Source organism: Primulina tabacum, chromosome 8 (assembly GCF_025594145.1).
Source record: "Primulina tabacum isolate GXHZ01 chromosome 8, ASM2559414v2, whole genome shotgun sequence".
Lineage (NCBI taxonomy): Eukaryota > Viridiplantae > Streptophyta > Magnoliopsida > Lamiales > Gesneriaceae > Primulina > Primulina tabacum.
Window position 1 is genome coordinate 9,410,377 of NC_134557.1, and position 11,053 is coordinate 9,421,429.

General features: G+C 34.9%; 1 protein-coding gene across 10 annotated transcripts; it reads left to right on the top strand.

Moving 5' to 3' along the window:
- The first annotated feature begins 8 nt into the window (after window positions 1-8).
- On the top strand, window positions 9-9,684 carry LOC142553659 (uncharacterized). Of its 10 annotated transcripts, none has more exons than XM_075664080.1 (17): window positions 26-275; window positions 408-506; window positions 592-690; window positions 1,650-1,812; window positions 1,884-2,028; window positions 2,721-2,805; window positions 3,603-3,740; window positions 4,392-4,492; window positions 4,604-4,717; window positions 5,404-5,621; window positions 6,744-6,802; window positions 6,879-7,064; window positions 7,154-7,244; window positions 7,370-7,425; window positions 8,369-8,514; window positions 8,625-8,783; window positions 9,066-9,684. In XM_075664080.1, exons 1-17 carry the CDS (start codon window positions 209-211, stop codon window positions 9,357-9,359), a joined length of 2,220 nt encoding a protein of 739 aa, XP_075520195.1. In that variant the 5' UTR covers window positions 26-208; the 3' UTR covers window positions 9,360-9,684. The 10 variants fall into 10 exon arrangements, with proteins under 10 accessions (XP_075520201.1, XP_075520195.1, XP_075520198.1 ...); XM_075664077.1 differs by having other exon boundaries at window positions 35-275; window positions 7,154-7,277; XM_075664079.1 differs by having other exon boundaries at window positions 35-275; window positions 1,884-2,019; window positions 7,154-7,277.
- Window positions 9,685-11,053: the final 1,369 nt, after the last annotated feature.

The following is an 11,053-nucleotide window of genomic DNA, read 5'->3' on the forward strand; positions in this document are numbered from 1 at the left end:
GTCCAAAAGTTATACACAAAACACGGTTGGGTCGGGAGGAACTGTCCCCAACACAAATCGGATCCTTTTCTCGTGCCGGTTCTTTCTCCATCCCAATTACCACAAAACCCTAAAAAGATTTCTTCTTTGAAAAAAATCAACCTAATTGTGATTCCTCTGAACTTTGTTCACTAAGAACGCCGACAAAATTATCAACGGAGAAAGCGAAATGATACTCAGATTTGGACGTCTAAGACGTATTTTTCGAGTTTCGCCGTCTCCCCTAACTTATTCCGGTAAAGAAATGCAACTCATTAAGAACTGTACATTAATATGCCCTCCTTTTTTTTATGTTATTTGATTTTCTTTTTTTCGCGTATTGAATTTTGGACACTGGTATCTGTTTTTTCCTCCATTCTTGGCTAAAGGTTATCCATTTCGGTTAACTGCAATCGGCAACAATCTTTCGGCTTTTCATTCGGTTGAAGTGAAATCTGGCTTACACGGGAGGACGGAATTGGCGGGCTGTAAGGAGTTGGACTTCTTGAAATTTTCTTTACCTATCGCGATCTTTATGTGTGATTCTGGAAGTGAAATACGAAGCCCGGACAGCTTATTGCAGGTATTCATCTGTAGCAGAAACAAAACATGAGCTGCTTTCGGCCGTAGATGTTTTGTCCTTTGTCCAATCATCTCTTCACAAGCCTAAAGGTGAGTGCGACTGCATTTTTCTTTTTGTATTTTAAACTCTTTTAAAGGTTTTTTAGTGCTCACGTTGGTAGTATATATATTTTTTAATGTGGCTCATTTAATCAGACTTTGATGGCTTGATTCAGTTGTTCTTACATTTTGCGCTCTATATGATTCTTTTTCTCACGGCAATCAATTATCGACAAGAAAAATTACAGGTTATGGTCCACAACCATGACAGCTTTTGGTTGACTCTGAATTGTCTTATTCGCGTAATTTGACTTTGTCATGAAAGACTAAAACCTCGTTTATTGGACATCAGGACTTGTGTTATAGTCAAGTTTGGATTCAGCTTGACCTTTATACTTATAATATATGCATATAACTTATATTTGCCTCCACACTTAGATTTTTTTGATACCGACATAAGAGTACTCATGCAATTATTATGTAATTTGAGGACATGGATAATTGCACTAATTAGGAGATAAAGCTTGAGAAAGCATTTGGCAGAAGGGTACAGTAAAATTATATTAATATGAAAAAAGTGTTGGATGAAAGAATAGGTTCTAGTGCTGGTTGGATTCTGAATGGTGTTGTGGTGTTTGGAATTTACTTAGTGAGTTGAGAGCCAGATTTGTTTTTCCTTCTCCCTTTGATGTGTTTTTCCTTCTCCCTTTGAACTCACTCTTTACATGCCCGTGTTAACCTTGAATTAAGTTACTTGTTGATTGGAAATAACTCTTTTTTGGATTTTTTTTTGCGATTGCGGTGCATGTAGGAAAATATATAATTTATATGGTACATTTGCAATAGTTCTGTTCTACTTATCATTGACGGTTTATGGCAATGGCAATGTGACTGGCTAAGACTGCTGCTGACATTTATGACTTTTATGACATCTTCAACTTTATTGGTGTTTCATGCAATAATCCTTTATGAATTATGTGCAAAATGACCCTCCAATATAAATGATTTAGCAGGTTCTTTGCACTACTGGCTGAATGCCGTTTCGGATTGCAAAAATGTGTTCAAGGAAGATGGAATTTTACTTGTTCTTGTTAGTGATTATGTCAGCGATGATTTTACTTCAAATCCAAATACTTTCAAAATGTTTGAGAATGTAAAATCACTTCACCAGAGGTAATGGAAATTTTATGTTAGATAAATTTGTTATGTGGCAAACATGCTATATTTAATCTTTGATAGTGCAGGTACCCCTTCCTTCAGGTTCTGGCTGTGCAATATGGCAGGTCAATAAGCTTCAATGATATTTCTACAAGCTTGGTTCAGATCATCTTCAAAGAATATATTAATTTCCCTATTCTGCTGTCCAAGTACAGCCTTGAGGTTTGTGATGTACACTTGTAGTTGATCTGATTGAATCGCCGGTCCTGGCGACCTGGCCTTGCTATTTGACATTTCACATGGATTTCTTAGATTTTTTTGTGATTGGTGCAATCCCCCAGAATTTAAAATTAGTTTGGAGATATAGTTTCCTATCAAAAAAAAAATTAGTTTGGAGATGAAAATTCTAAGAAAGATTTTCCAAATGCAAAGCATTAATAAATTCCTTTGAAATAATGTTGTCATTTATTTTTGTAATAATCTACGGATGGAAAGATCAGTCCATGTGCCCTTGCTTGATTAGAGAAATTAAAGAAATTGAAAAATTATGTGTGCCGGCTTTGTGTAAGGTCCACATCATCATCCTCAACGAGCAAGTTGCACTTTACTTTTCTAGACTTTCTTTATTTTCTGCTCTGTCAGTTTTTTATTATTAGTTGCAAATGAATTTTTTAAAGCATGTTTATATATATACGTACATTCAAAAATATAACGAGTCTTTTATGTGGCTGACTTCAAAGGATATTAGCATGCAGATGCAATATATATAGTCTATTTTGTATTCTAATTAGGGAAATCTTCTTAATTCATTTTGTAACATATTATCTTTTATATATTTCAAATTGATGCATGAATTTCCCTTTGTTTATACAGTTTTCTTTCCAAGTCCTTTACTCTTGCTTTGGTATATTTTGATCGTAAAGGGGCCATGCTACATTATATCTAAAGGCTTTCGGAATCCTTTGGTCTACCCTGCGAAGAATGTGGATCTTGAAGCACTTGATCAAGGTGATAGTACTTTTTTTATTCATTTCTTTACTCTTTGGCAAAAAAACATAAATCAAATGAATCGTTTCATAAGTCTTAAATATGTTTCATTCACATGGTTTTTATGGATTTTATAGACACAGTTGGGTGATTTCTTTAGATATTAACTCATAGGAAGCTCAGCTAACCTAAATGGAGTAAAAAGGTGTTTCATTGTGAGCTAGATCATTGAACATGAAGATTGCTTTCTTCATTTTGATGTGATAGTTTCATTTGTTAGTTGTTGCAATTTCTTTACTGCTCCTGCAAGTGCAGTAACTTGCATTAAAACACGACTTGAAAGAGCAAATATGAAGACTTTTTTTGTCGGGCTTTTTATCAAATTGTTTTCTGTAGCTGATGATCTTTGCTTGTATTCAACTACTAATTAAACGAGGTTCATTTTCCAATGCATCTTTTCTCATTCAAAATGCAATGGAAAGGGTAAACAAAGTTGGACAAAGGATTTATGCAGTTGTCTCTTTCAATTTGCTTGCATGAATTTGATTTGATGATTTTCAAGCAATAGTACTTGTTAAATTTTGAATGTGGCAATTGATTAGTTTTTTATTAGTATTTTCTTCTCGTAGCGTGTTTTTGGTTTAAAATAGTTGGCTGACCACGGGGTAGGGAAGGGGGTTGGATAACAGTCAATTTGTTTGGTTCATTGTTTTTTTCTTGTTTTCTGTCTTTGATGATTTTTTTTGTGAAATTGAAAATATGCTCGAGTTTTCCATGTTGGGAATCATCTCATACTTCCAATTTGTCATGTTTGGCAGCTATTCAAGAGTTGAATGAACAATGTATTCAGGGAGCTATTATCCATGATACAAAAAGTACTTGGGTAAAGCCTGTTGAAGTTGTTAAGGAACTAGATGTTTGTTCCTTGTCACAAAATTTACTTTGGTCTTTCCCAGGTAGAGGCTTCTTCTGCTTTCTGCGATTTATCCCTTATAAGAGGTTGGAGGTCTGGGAAATCAATAAATGATAGAGTTCGTGATTGTTATGCGAGTAGAGACCTTGAAGATATTCATTCGTTTATTGTTCAAGTGTGTATTTGTCGAAGGGGTCTCTTTATATGTTGCTTCTTTTCTTTCCTTTGTTTTTGTTTTGTTTCCTTTTTGCGCTTTTCGGGAGCGGGATGTTTGGGTGTTTCCTTTTTGCGCTTTTCGGGAGCGGGATGTTTGGGGGGAGGTGAGGGAGAGAGGTTGTTTACTGAAGGTTAAGTTTGTTGGTGATACCAGGTTCTTGGTTATTTCATTACCATGCTAGGATGCTAGTTTGTATGCTAGAATTGACAGTGGAGGTTAAATTGTTGGACATTGTTCCTAATTGGGTTCTATAACTGGAAACAGAGACTGTGATTCAGCGCTGAGGTAGTGTGTATAAAAAGAGAGAACTCTCAGTGTTTAGCATCTCACTGGATGGGATAGTATTCTGCCCATTCCCTGGCAGCAACAGTGCTTGTGGAATTTAGACATATTAACCATTTTATCTTCTTTTATATCTGTATGACTTTTAATTAACACATGGTTGCTAAAAGTGTAACTTTTTTTCCATTTGTCCAGGTTGCATTTCTGTTGATGAGTGTGGCGATCGCTTGTTCCTTTCTGATGTCAATCACCATAGGATTATTGTGTTTAATGGCAGTGGGAAACTTCTGGATGCTGTATGTGCTAGATTTGGGTTTGATAATTTTCGACTTGTGAACTAGTTTTGTTGACATTTAAATATTTGGTATGAGTAAAAGAAATGCATAACTGAAATGATAAACTCTTAGATTGGTTCTTCCCCTGGATTTGAGGATGGAGTGTTTGAGAGTGCCAAGTTACTACGCCCCGCAGCTTCCTTTTATCATGCTTTTGAGGATTCCATATATTTTGTGGATTCTGAGGTATTACCCCACAACTGCTCATAATGATCCATGCATGAATTCTTTTATAATCTCATATGTTCCGCTAGGTTATCGGGTGCTTTTTGAAAATTGTATATCATTAAATCTGATTAATGCGCTGCTATGTATCAGAAATTTTTCTTTTAATCTTTTTTAAAAGGGTTTGAGCATAAGTGAAGAATAACCTATTTTATAAAAGCACAAATAAGACTGAGTTGTGTATAATGCTTTCTATTATGCAAAAACTGAGTCTAATAAAGAGAAGTAGCAAAAGAAGTTTCAAATGAAAAAAAAAAGTTTCAAATGAAGAATGCAAAAAATTTTGTTATCTGTATCTTGGAAGATCTCATTGCAAAAGAAACCACTATCTATTCTAGATAATATTATTTTTTTTTTGCCACCATGAGCATAGATGATTGTGGAGATGCACCTGTTAAATTAGGTACAGTTCATCTTTTTTCTACATTGCCTAGACTACATTGTGTTAATTCGATTTAATTTTTCTCCGAATGAATCCTAGTTCATTCTCTGGGAAAAAAATGGGAGAACTCCTGTGCAGCACCCACGTCTACCTTTGTTTGTGACACCTTATTTTGTACTTTTTTCGTTACCTGCTCTAATGATTTAGTCTTTTGGTTGGTATTTCTGTTTTTTTGTCAGTCAATTATCTTTTGCTTTCATATCAGAACCATGCTATCAGGAGAGCTGATTTGGAGAGGAGGGTCGTGGAGACGGTTTTTCCGGCGACGACTGATGGTAACAAGAATAAAAGTTTTTGGAAATGGATTCTGGACAAGGTATGGCCTGGAAAGTTGAAGTCCGAAGCATTGAATTCCGAATCATTTTTGTTTCCCTGGCATATGCTGAAGGCATCAGATAATGATCTCTTTGTCTTTAATCAAAGGTAGAACACATTTATTGCTTTCATCAGTCAAATTGTAGCTTTTGTTTCTTTATTCACTTAATGTTAATCGGATGTCTTTGGAAGTATGTAATTACTTCAGCATTTTAGAATTGACACCTTCTTTAGTCAACTATTTTCTTGGGTCTTTGTGGGATTTGATTCTTTACACTTTAAATGCACAAGTGGGACAACGCATGGAGGATAGAGCATGATACTACCATAATTACAATAACAACACGCAAGCCTTCATCCAACTAAGTGGGGTTGCTATATGGATCTTTCTACGCCATTGTGCGCTCTATCTCATATTATATTCTCATCCTTAGATAGTATGTAACTACGTATCATGCTTAATCATTAATAACTTATTATCTGAGTCTTTTTTAGTCTCCCACTTTGTCCATTAATGGAGATACTAGTCATGTTCTCGCATCTTCTTAGTGGATCCTTTGTTGGTCGTTTTTGTACGTGTTCATACCATCTTGGGCGTGTCTCCCTCGAACTTTTCTTCATCGGGCGTAGCCCCAACCTTTTCACTAACATACTCGTTTCAAAGCATATTCATTTTATATGTCCGGACATCCACCTTATCTCTGTTACTCTAATATTTTGTTCATGTGACCGCTTTACTACTTAACATTCTAATCTATATAATATAGCAGACCTAACCATTGTTCTGTAGAACTTCTCTTTTGAGTTTCAGGGGTACCTTACAATCACATAGAATACTAGATGCAACATATTAGTTTGCAGAAAATTTAATGAAGTAACTCAAGCCTTCTTTTGCTAACAAGTGTTGGAAGGGAGGATTGCTCAAAGCACAATAAATACTTGGTTGAAAGTTTCTACCGTAGAAGCTCTAAAATGGACATGAACGAGGTTAGATATGATCATGGGATATTTTTCACTGGCAACTGTGGTGTCTGTAATTTAAAGAATGCATAATAGTGACTTGGAGGAATGCACCAAAGCACGCCAATGGTTCGCAGTACAACCTACTCTGTTAGAAGGGTTTTACTTTTCTCTAGTTGATTGGTCTATCTTTGATTCACCCCACAACATTATTAACTGAAAGAAACAAACAAAATTAACCTTTCATGACTTGTACCACTTCGTGAACAGTTTTGGAACTCTTTGGGTTGTAGACTTGGAATCAAGCTCTATCAGGGAAACTGTTAAAGGTATCGACTTATTGTTCCCTCTCAATTTGCGTGCTCAGAATAATTTCGATTTATTGACTTCTCAGTGAACTGGCAGAATCTTCAAAGATTTTGGAGATCTGTGGGCAGATGATGATGGATAAATCTATTTCTGCGAGGCATGTGCCATCTGATTGGTTAGAGCAGCAACTTGCTGCTAGTTGTTCATTCGATGGAATTCCATATGCTGGGCTTATGTCTTCTACAGCAACTTTCCAGGACCATATTGTATTCTGTGATACAGGTACCCAATCTTGTTAATTCTCATAAACTTTTATCTTTTTTATCTCAAGTTAAATTTTGGGTCTGTGCTAATGAGTTTATATACTGAAGTTGGTCAGACGGTTGTTAAGTTCAATAGAGGAACTGGATCAGCAATAAGCTTTCCGTTCTCAAATTTCGGAGTCCTTGGGCTTCCTTATTGGTTTGTTCCCCCTTTAGAACAAGTTTATTCTGAGTAAGTATGAGAAATTTGCTGCAACCTTTGAATTGCTTTCCTCTGTTATGGTTTTGTTTTTAGCTTAATTTATATTTTATTCATATTATCAGTGATGGAGTGCCAGGGCTGGAACTTGATCATGTACAAGAGTTTAATTTATTGCCAGGTATGCTGAATATACTTCTTTCCATGATGAACAGGCACTATTTCCTTCCATTGTCAAGTGATTTTCATTCTTAATACTCATTTGTTGGTTACTTCCTATTGATCAGCAGTGTTAACTTTCGCCCTTTCCCATTAAGTATTTCAGTTGTCAGTTATGCAGCTGTGTTTCAAAGCCCTTTTGTTGTTGGGAATCTGAAAGTAAAAATAAAATGAAAGGTCACGAGGATGTTTGCTGAAACTGTTAATTTTTCTTGCTGTTCACCATGTTGGGAAAAATTACTTTGATGTTTCGGAAACCGTCTCGCAAATTCAGGTCTGAAATGCCTATCGTGATAAAGAACATTCCATGTTTAGCAATTTTGTATGTGAAGTACTATATCAAATCTTGTGCTTTTTTACCGTCGATCTCACTCTTCTTTTAAATTTTGAGGATTTTCTAAAGTGGTCACATAATAGGAGAGTAATCATATGGCAATTTTTTAATGTTCGAAACAGACATCTCTTTCGAATATTGGTTCTGATTGGACCTAAAAACTAAAACAAATTTTTTTCTTTTAATTCACGACAGTATTTATTGTCTATTTGGAAATTTTGTGTTACCCCAGAAGAATTTTTTTGGTCTTTTAATTAATTAATTTATTTATTTTTATCATGGTTTAAGTATGAGAAAACCAGGATTTAACTGCTGGCAAGTTTGATGTGCAGCCACGGAGATAACTGGCCTTTGGCACCAAAAAGGCCATATGATTTGTTTAAGTTGATTGTTTGAACTCTTCGTCAATGTCTATTTAAGTGCCATTTTTACATTTCCTCTACATTTGATCTTTTAACTCAAAATCTCTCTCGTAACTAACCTTTCATCATGATCATGAAATTTGTTAGTATGTGCCTTGTTTACTATTTCTGGTGGTTAGGTAAATGAATCTCATGCCTGTATTCCTCAGGCAGAGTTGACATAGAGTTATATATCAGTGTGCCACAACAAACTGAACTAGTAGAACAACCACGAGAAGGATGTATATGGCGTCTAGCCAGAGGAGCAGCTGCTGAAGTCTCTGAATTAGAGAACAAGGCATTATCAACAGAAAAGGTGTACAAGTTGCTAAATTCTGGCACATTTTATATTTTATTATTAATCACTAAGTTAACCTTTTTTGGAATTCTAGTTGCTGTGAAATTTATGCAATTGGGTTTTTTCAGGTTGGCATTGCTCAGCAATGGTACGATGAACTCGACAATCTTTGCTATTCAACATCAATAGAAGAAGAGTCGAGCACAGAAGAAGAAAGCAAGCCTGTCGTGCAAGAAGGGGTTGCCCGCATTGGTTGCACAATCAACTCTAGTCCTGGAACAAGTGAGGTAAGCATTCTCCAGTTTCTTTCTACAACTAGAAATCGATCTAGGTTTTATTTAACTCTACTAAAAGCGAAAAGGAAAAACCACGGTTAATGCATTCACCCACCACAAACAAGGCCCTATTAGGTTGAATATTTTATAGAAATGAAAGATGTATCCTCTAAATCGATTGAGTCACCTCTCTCATCCTGTCTCGCAACATTTTTCTGAATCCCAGCACCCACAGATAAGAGCTCAACACTTTATAAAACCTTTTTTCTTTTTAAAATTTTCCGATATATCCAGGTTATCATTTTAGCTGCACTTTACTTGAGGCTGAAAAAGAGCACAATTTCAACCATTGAAAGTTGCGAAGACACTGTGACAAAAATGGTCTCTATTATGGACCCGAGTAAACGGTTCAAAAGAGATCTACTTGTTAAGGTCCTAACAGCATCAAAGAGAGACTTGGAAGAACTCATTTTCTTGAGACATCTGCACGTGAGGCTCAAGATCGATTCATTCGACCACCCCAAAGCAGATAATTTAAGAGATATAATTGTGTCCGAATCCTCGGTGAAACTTCAGGTTACCTTGTAAGATATTCTTTCCCTGCAAACTTGTTTGACGTGAGCCATGGAGGTGGATTCATTCCAAAGTTCATGTGGCAAATGGAATCTTCTGTCATTTCATTTGTGAGTTTTGTTTCATCATTCGCTCTAGAATTACACTTATGCTTTTACAAGTACCATTATTTGTTGGACTTTTACAGAACATTGGGATGATTTTTGTTATTAAAAAAAAACATCAGTAGAAGTTTCATTCAAGAATATCATTATTTGTTGGACTTCTAGAGAACATTGGGATGATTTTTGTAAAAAAAACATCAGTAGAAGACCATTTTGATCATATGCATACAATGATGTATAATGCCTTGTCCTGTTTAAACATGTAAAACAAAAAACAAAATGAAAAAAAGGGAAATATGGAACCGAACTTGGGAATGAATTGTGTGGGATCCATTTTTATAAAATTAAGTCAAATTGGGTAGGCAGGTTAGCTGACACCATTGGACCACAAACTTTATTCTACACAAGATTCCACAATTTTCACTGCCTGGTATTGTTTGGAAGCCTTTATGGTGTATACATGTTTCGATGTGTTTTTTTTTTTTAATTATATATATTTTATGCATGTTTAGGTTTTAAAATTTTAAAATAACAGTACAAGAATATTACAATAAAATCAACTTAACTCAAATATAATTAATCAATTGATACACTCAAATTTTTTCCCCAAAATTTTAAATCAGATCCTTATATAAACTTCACATCAATTATTCAAAAACGATAGTAATTACACAATTTTACATTTTTTTAACTTGTCATTATATTGCATCACATCAATTCTCAAAATATTTCATCCAAACAACTGAAATTAGGTATATAAATCCAAGATATGTGACGTACAGATTGGCCCAGCCAAAGCAAATCATTAATCTTTAGCCCACTTGAATTTCTGACACCCTTCATTTAACTATATATATAAATATTATCGATTTCCTAAATTTATAATATAAAAAGATATCTATAATTTTTATGAAAATTAATAATATTTTGATATAAAAAAATAATAACATTCTATATTAGCTGTTCACTCAGCCCTAAATATATATGGTAATCAAAGAATTAAAGAAGCTACTGGAAGATCATTCACAGAAATATTTATGGGTTTAAAATATATGAATTTTTATGCACAATATTAAAAATTATAGTATACATGTAAATTGAACCAACTTCATGTCCTTAATTCTTTCCTCAAAAAACACCAAGATTCATCATTTAAACGTACATATAAATGACAGACTCCATAACATCCAGAAAAGAAGAAGCATATAGATATGTATATGCAATAAAATCATTAACAAAAAATTAAGAAACCCGTAATTTTTGGATCGTCTTCTTCGCGTACGGCAGCTGCATCATCATGGGCTAGGTAGGTAGCAAGCGTAGTGTTTTAATTTTACCTGTTGGAAATAGGGTTTGGTCCACTGGGAACTTCGTGATCGCTTGCTTCAAACCGGTTATGGCCTCTTCCTTTGGGATTCGAATATGTGCCCCCTTTTCTTGTGTGGAAATCCTTCATTGTTTTTGCAGATGAATGATCCGAGAAAAGGTTTCAGAGTCAGCACTTGAGGAGCTCACAAGTGCAAGAAAGATGAAGAAAATGTACAAAAGCACGAGGAAAAAATGGTGGGATTTGGTGGAGATGTCAAGAATTGATGATGATGAGTT

Bases quoted from the DNA above. Each gene is read 5' to 3' on its own strand.
- LOC142553659 (XM_075664077.1), top strand. From the start codon at position 209: ATGATACTCAGATTTGGACGTCTAAGACGTATTTTTCGAGTTTCGCCG. The intron at 5,622-6,743 runs GTAGAACACATT...CTTCGTGAACAG, and splicing joins CTCTTTGTCTTTAATCAAAG to TTTTGGAACTCTTTGGGTTG. The intron at 7,426-8,368 runs GTATGCTGAATA...TGTATTCCTCAG, and splicing joins AGAGTTTAATTTATTGCCAG to GCAGAGTTGACATAGAGTTA.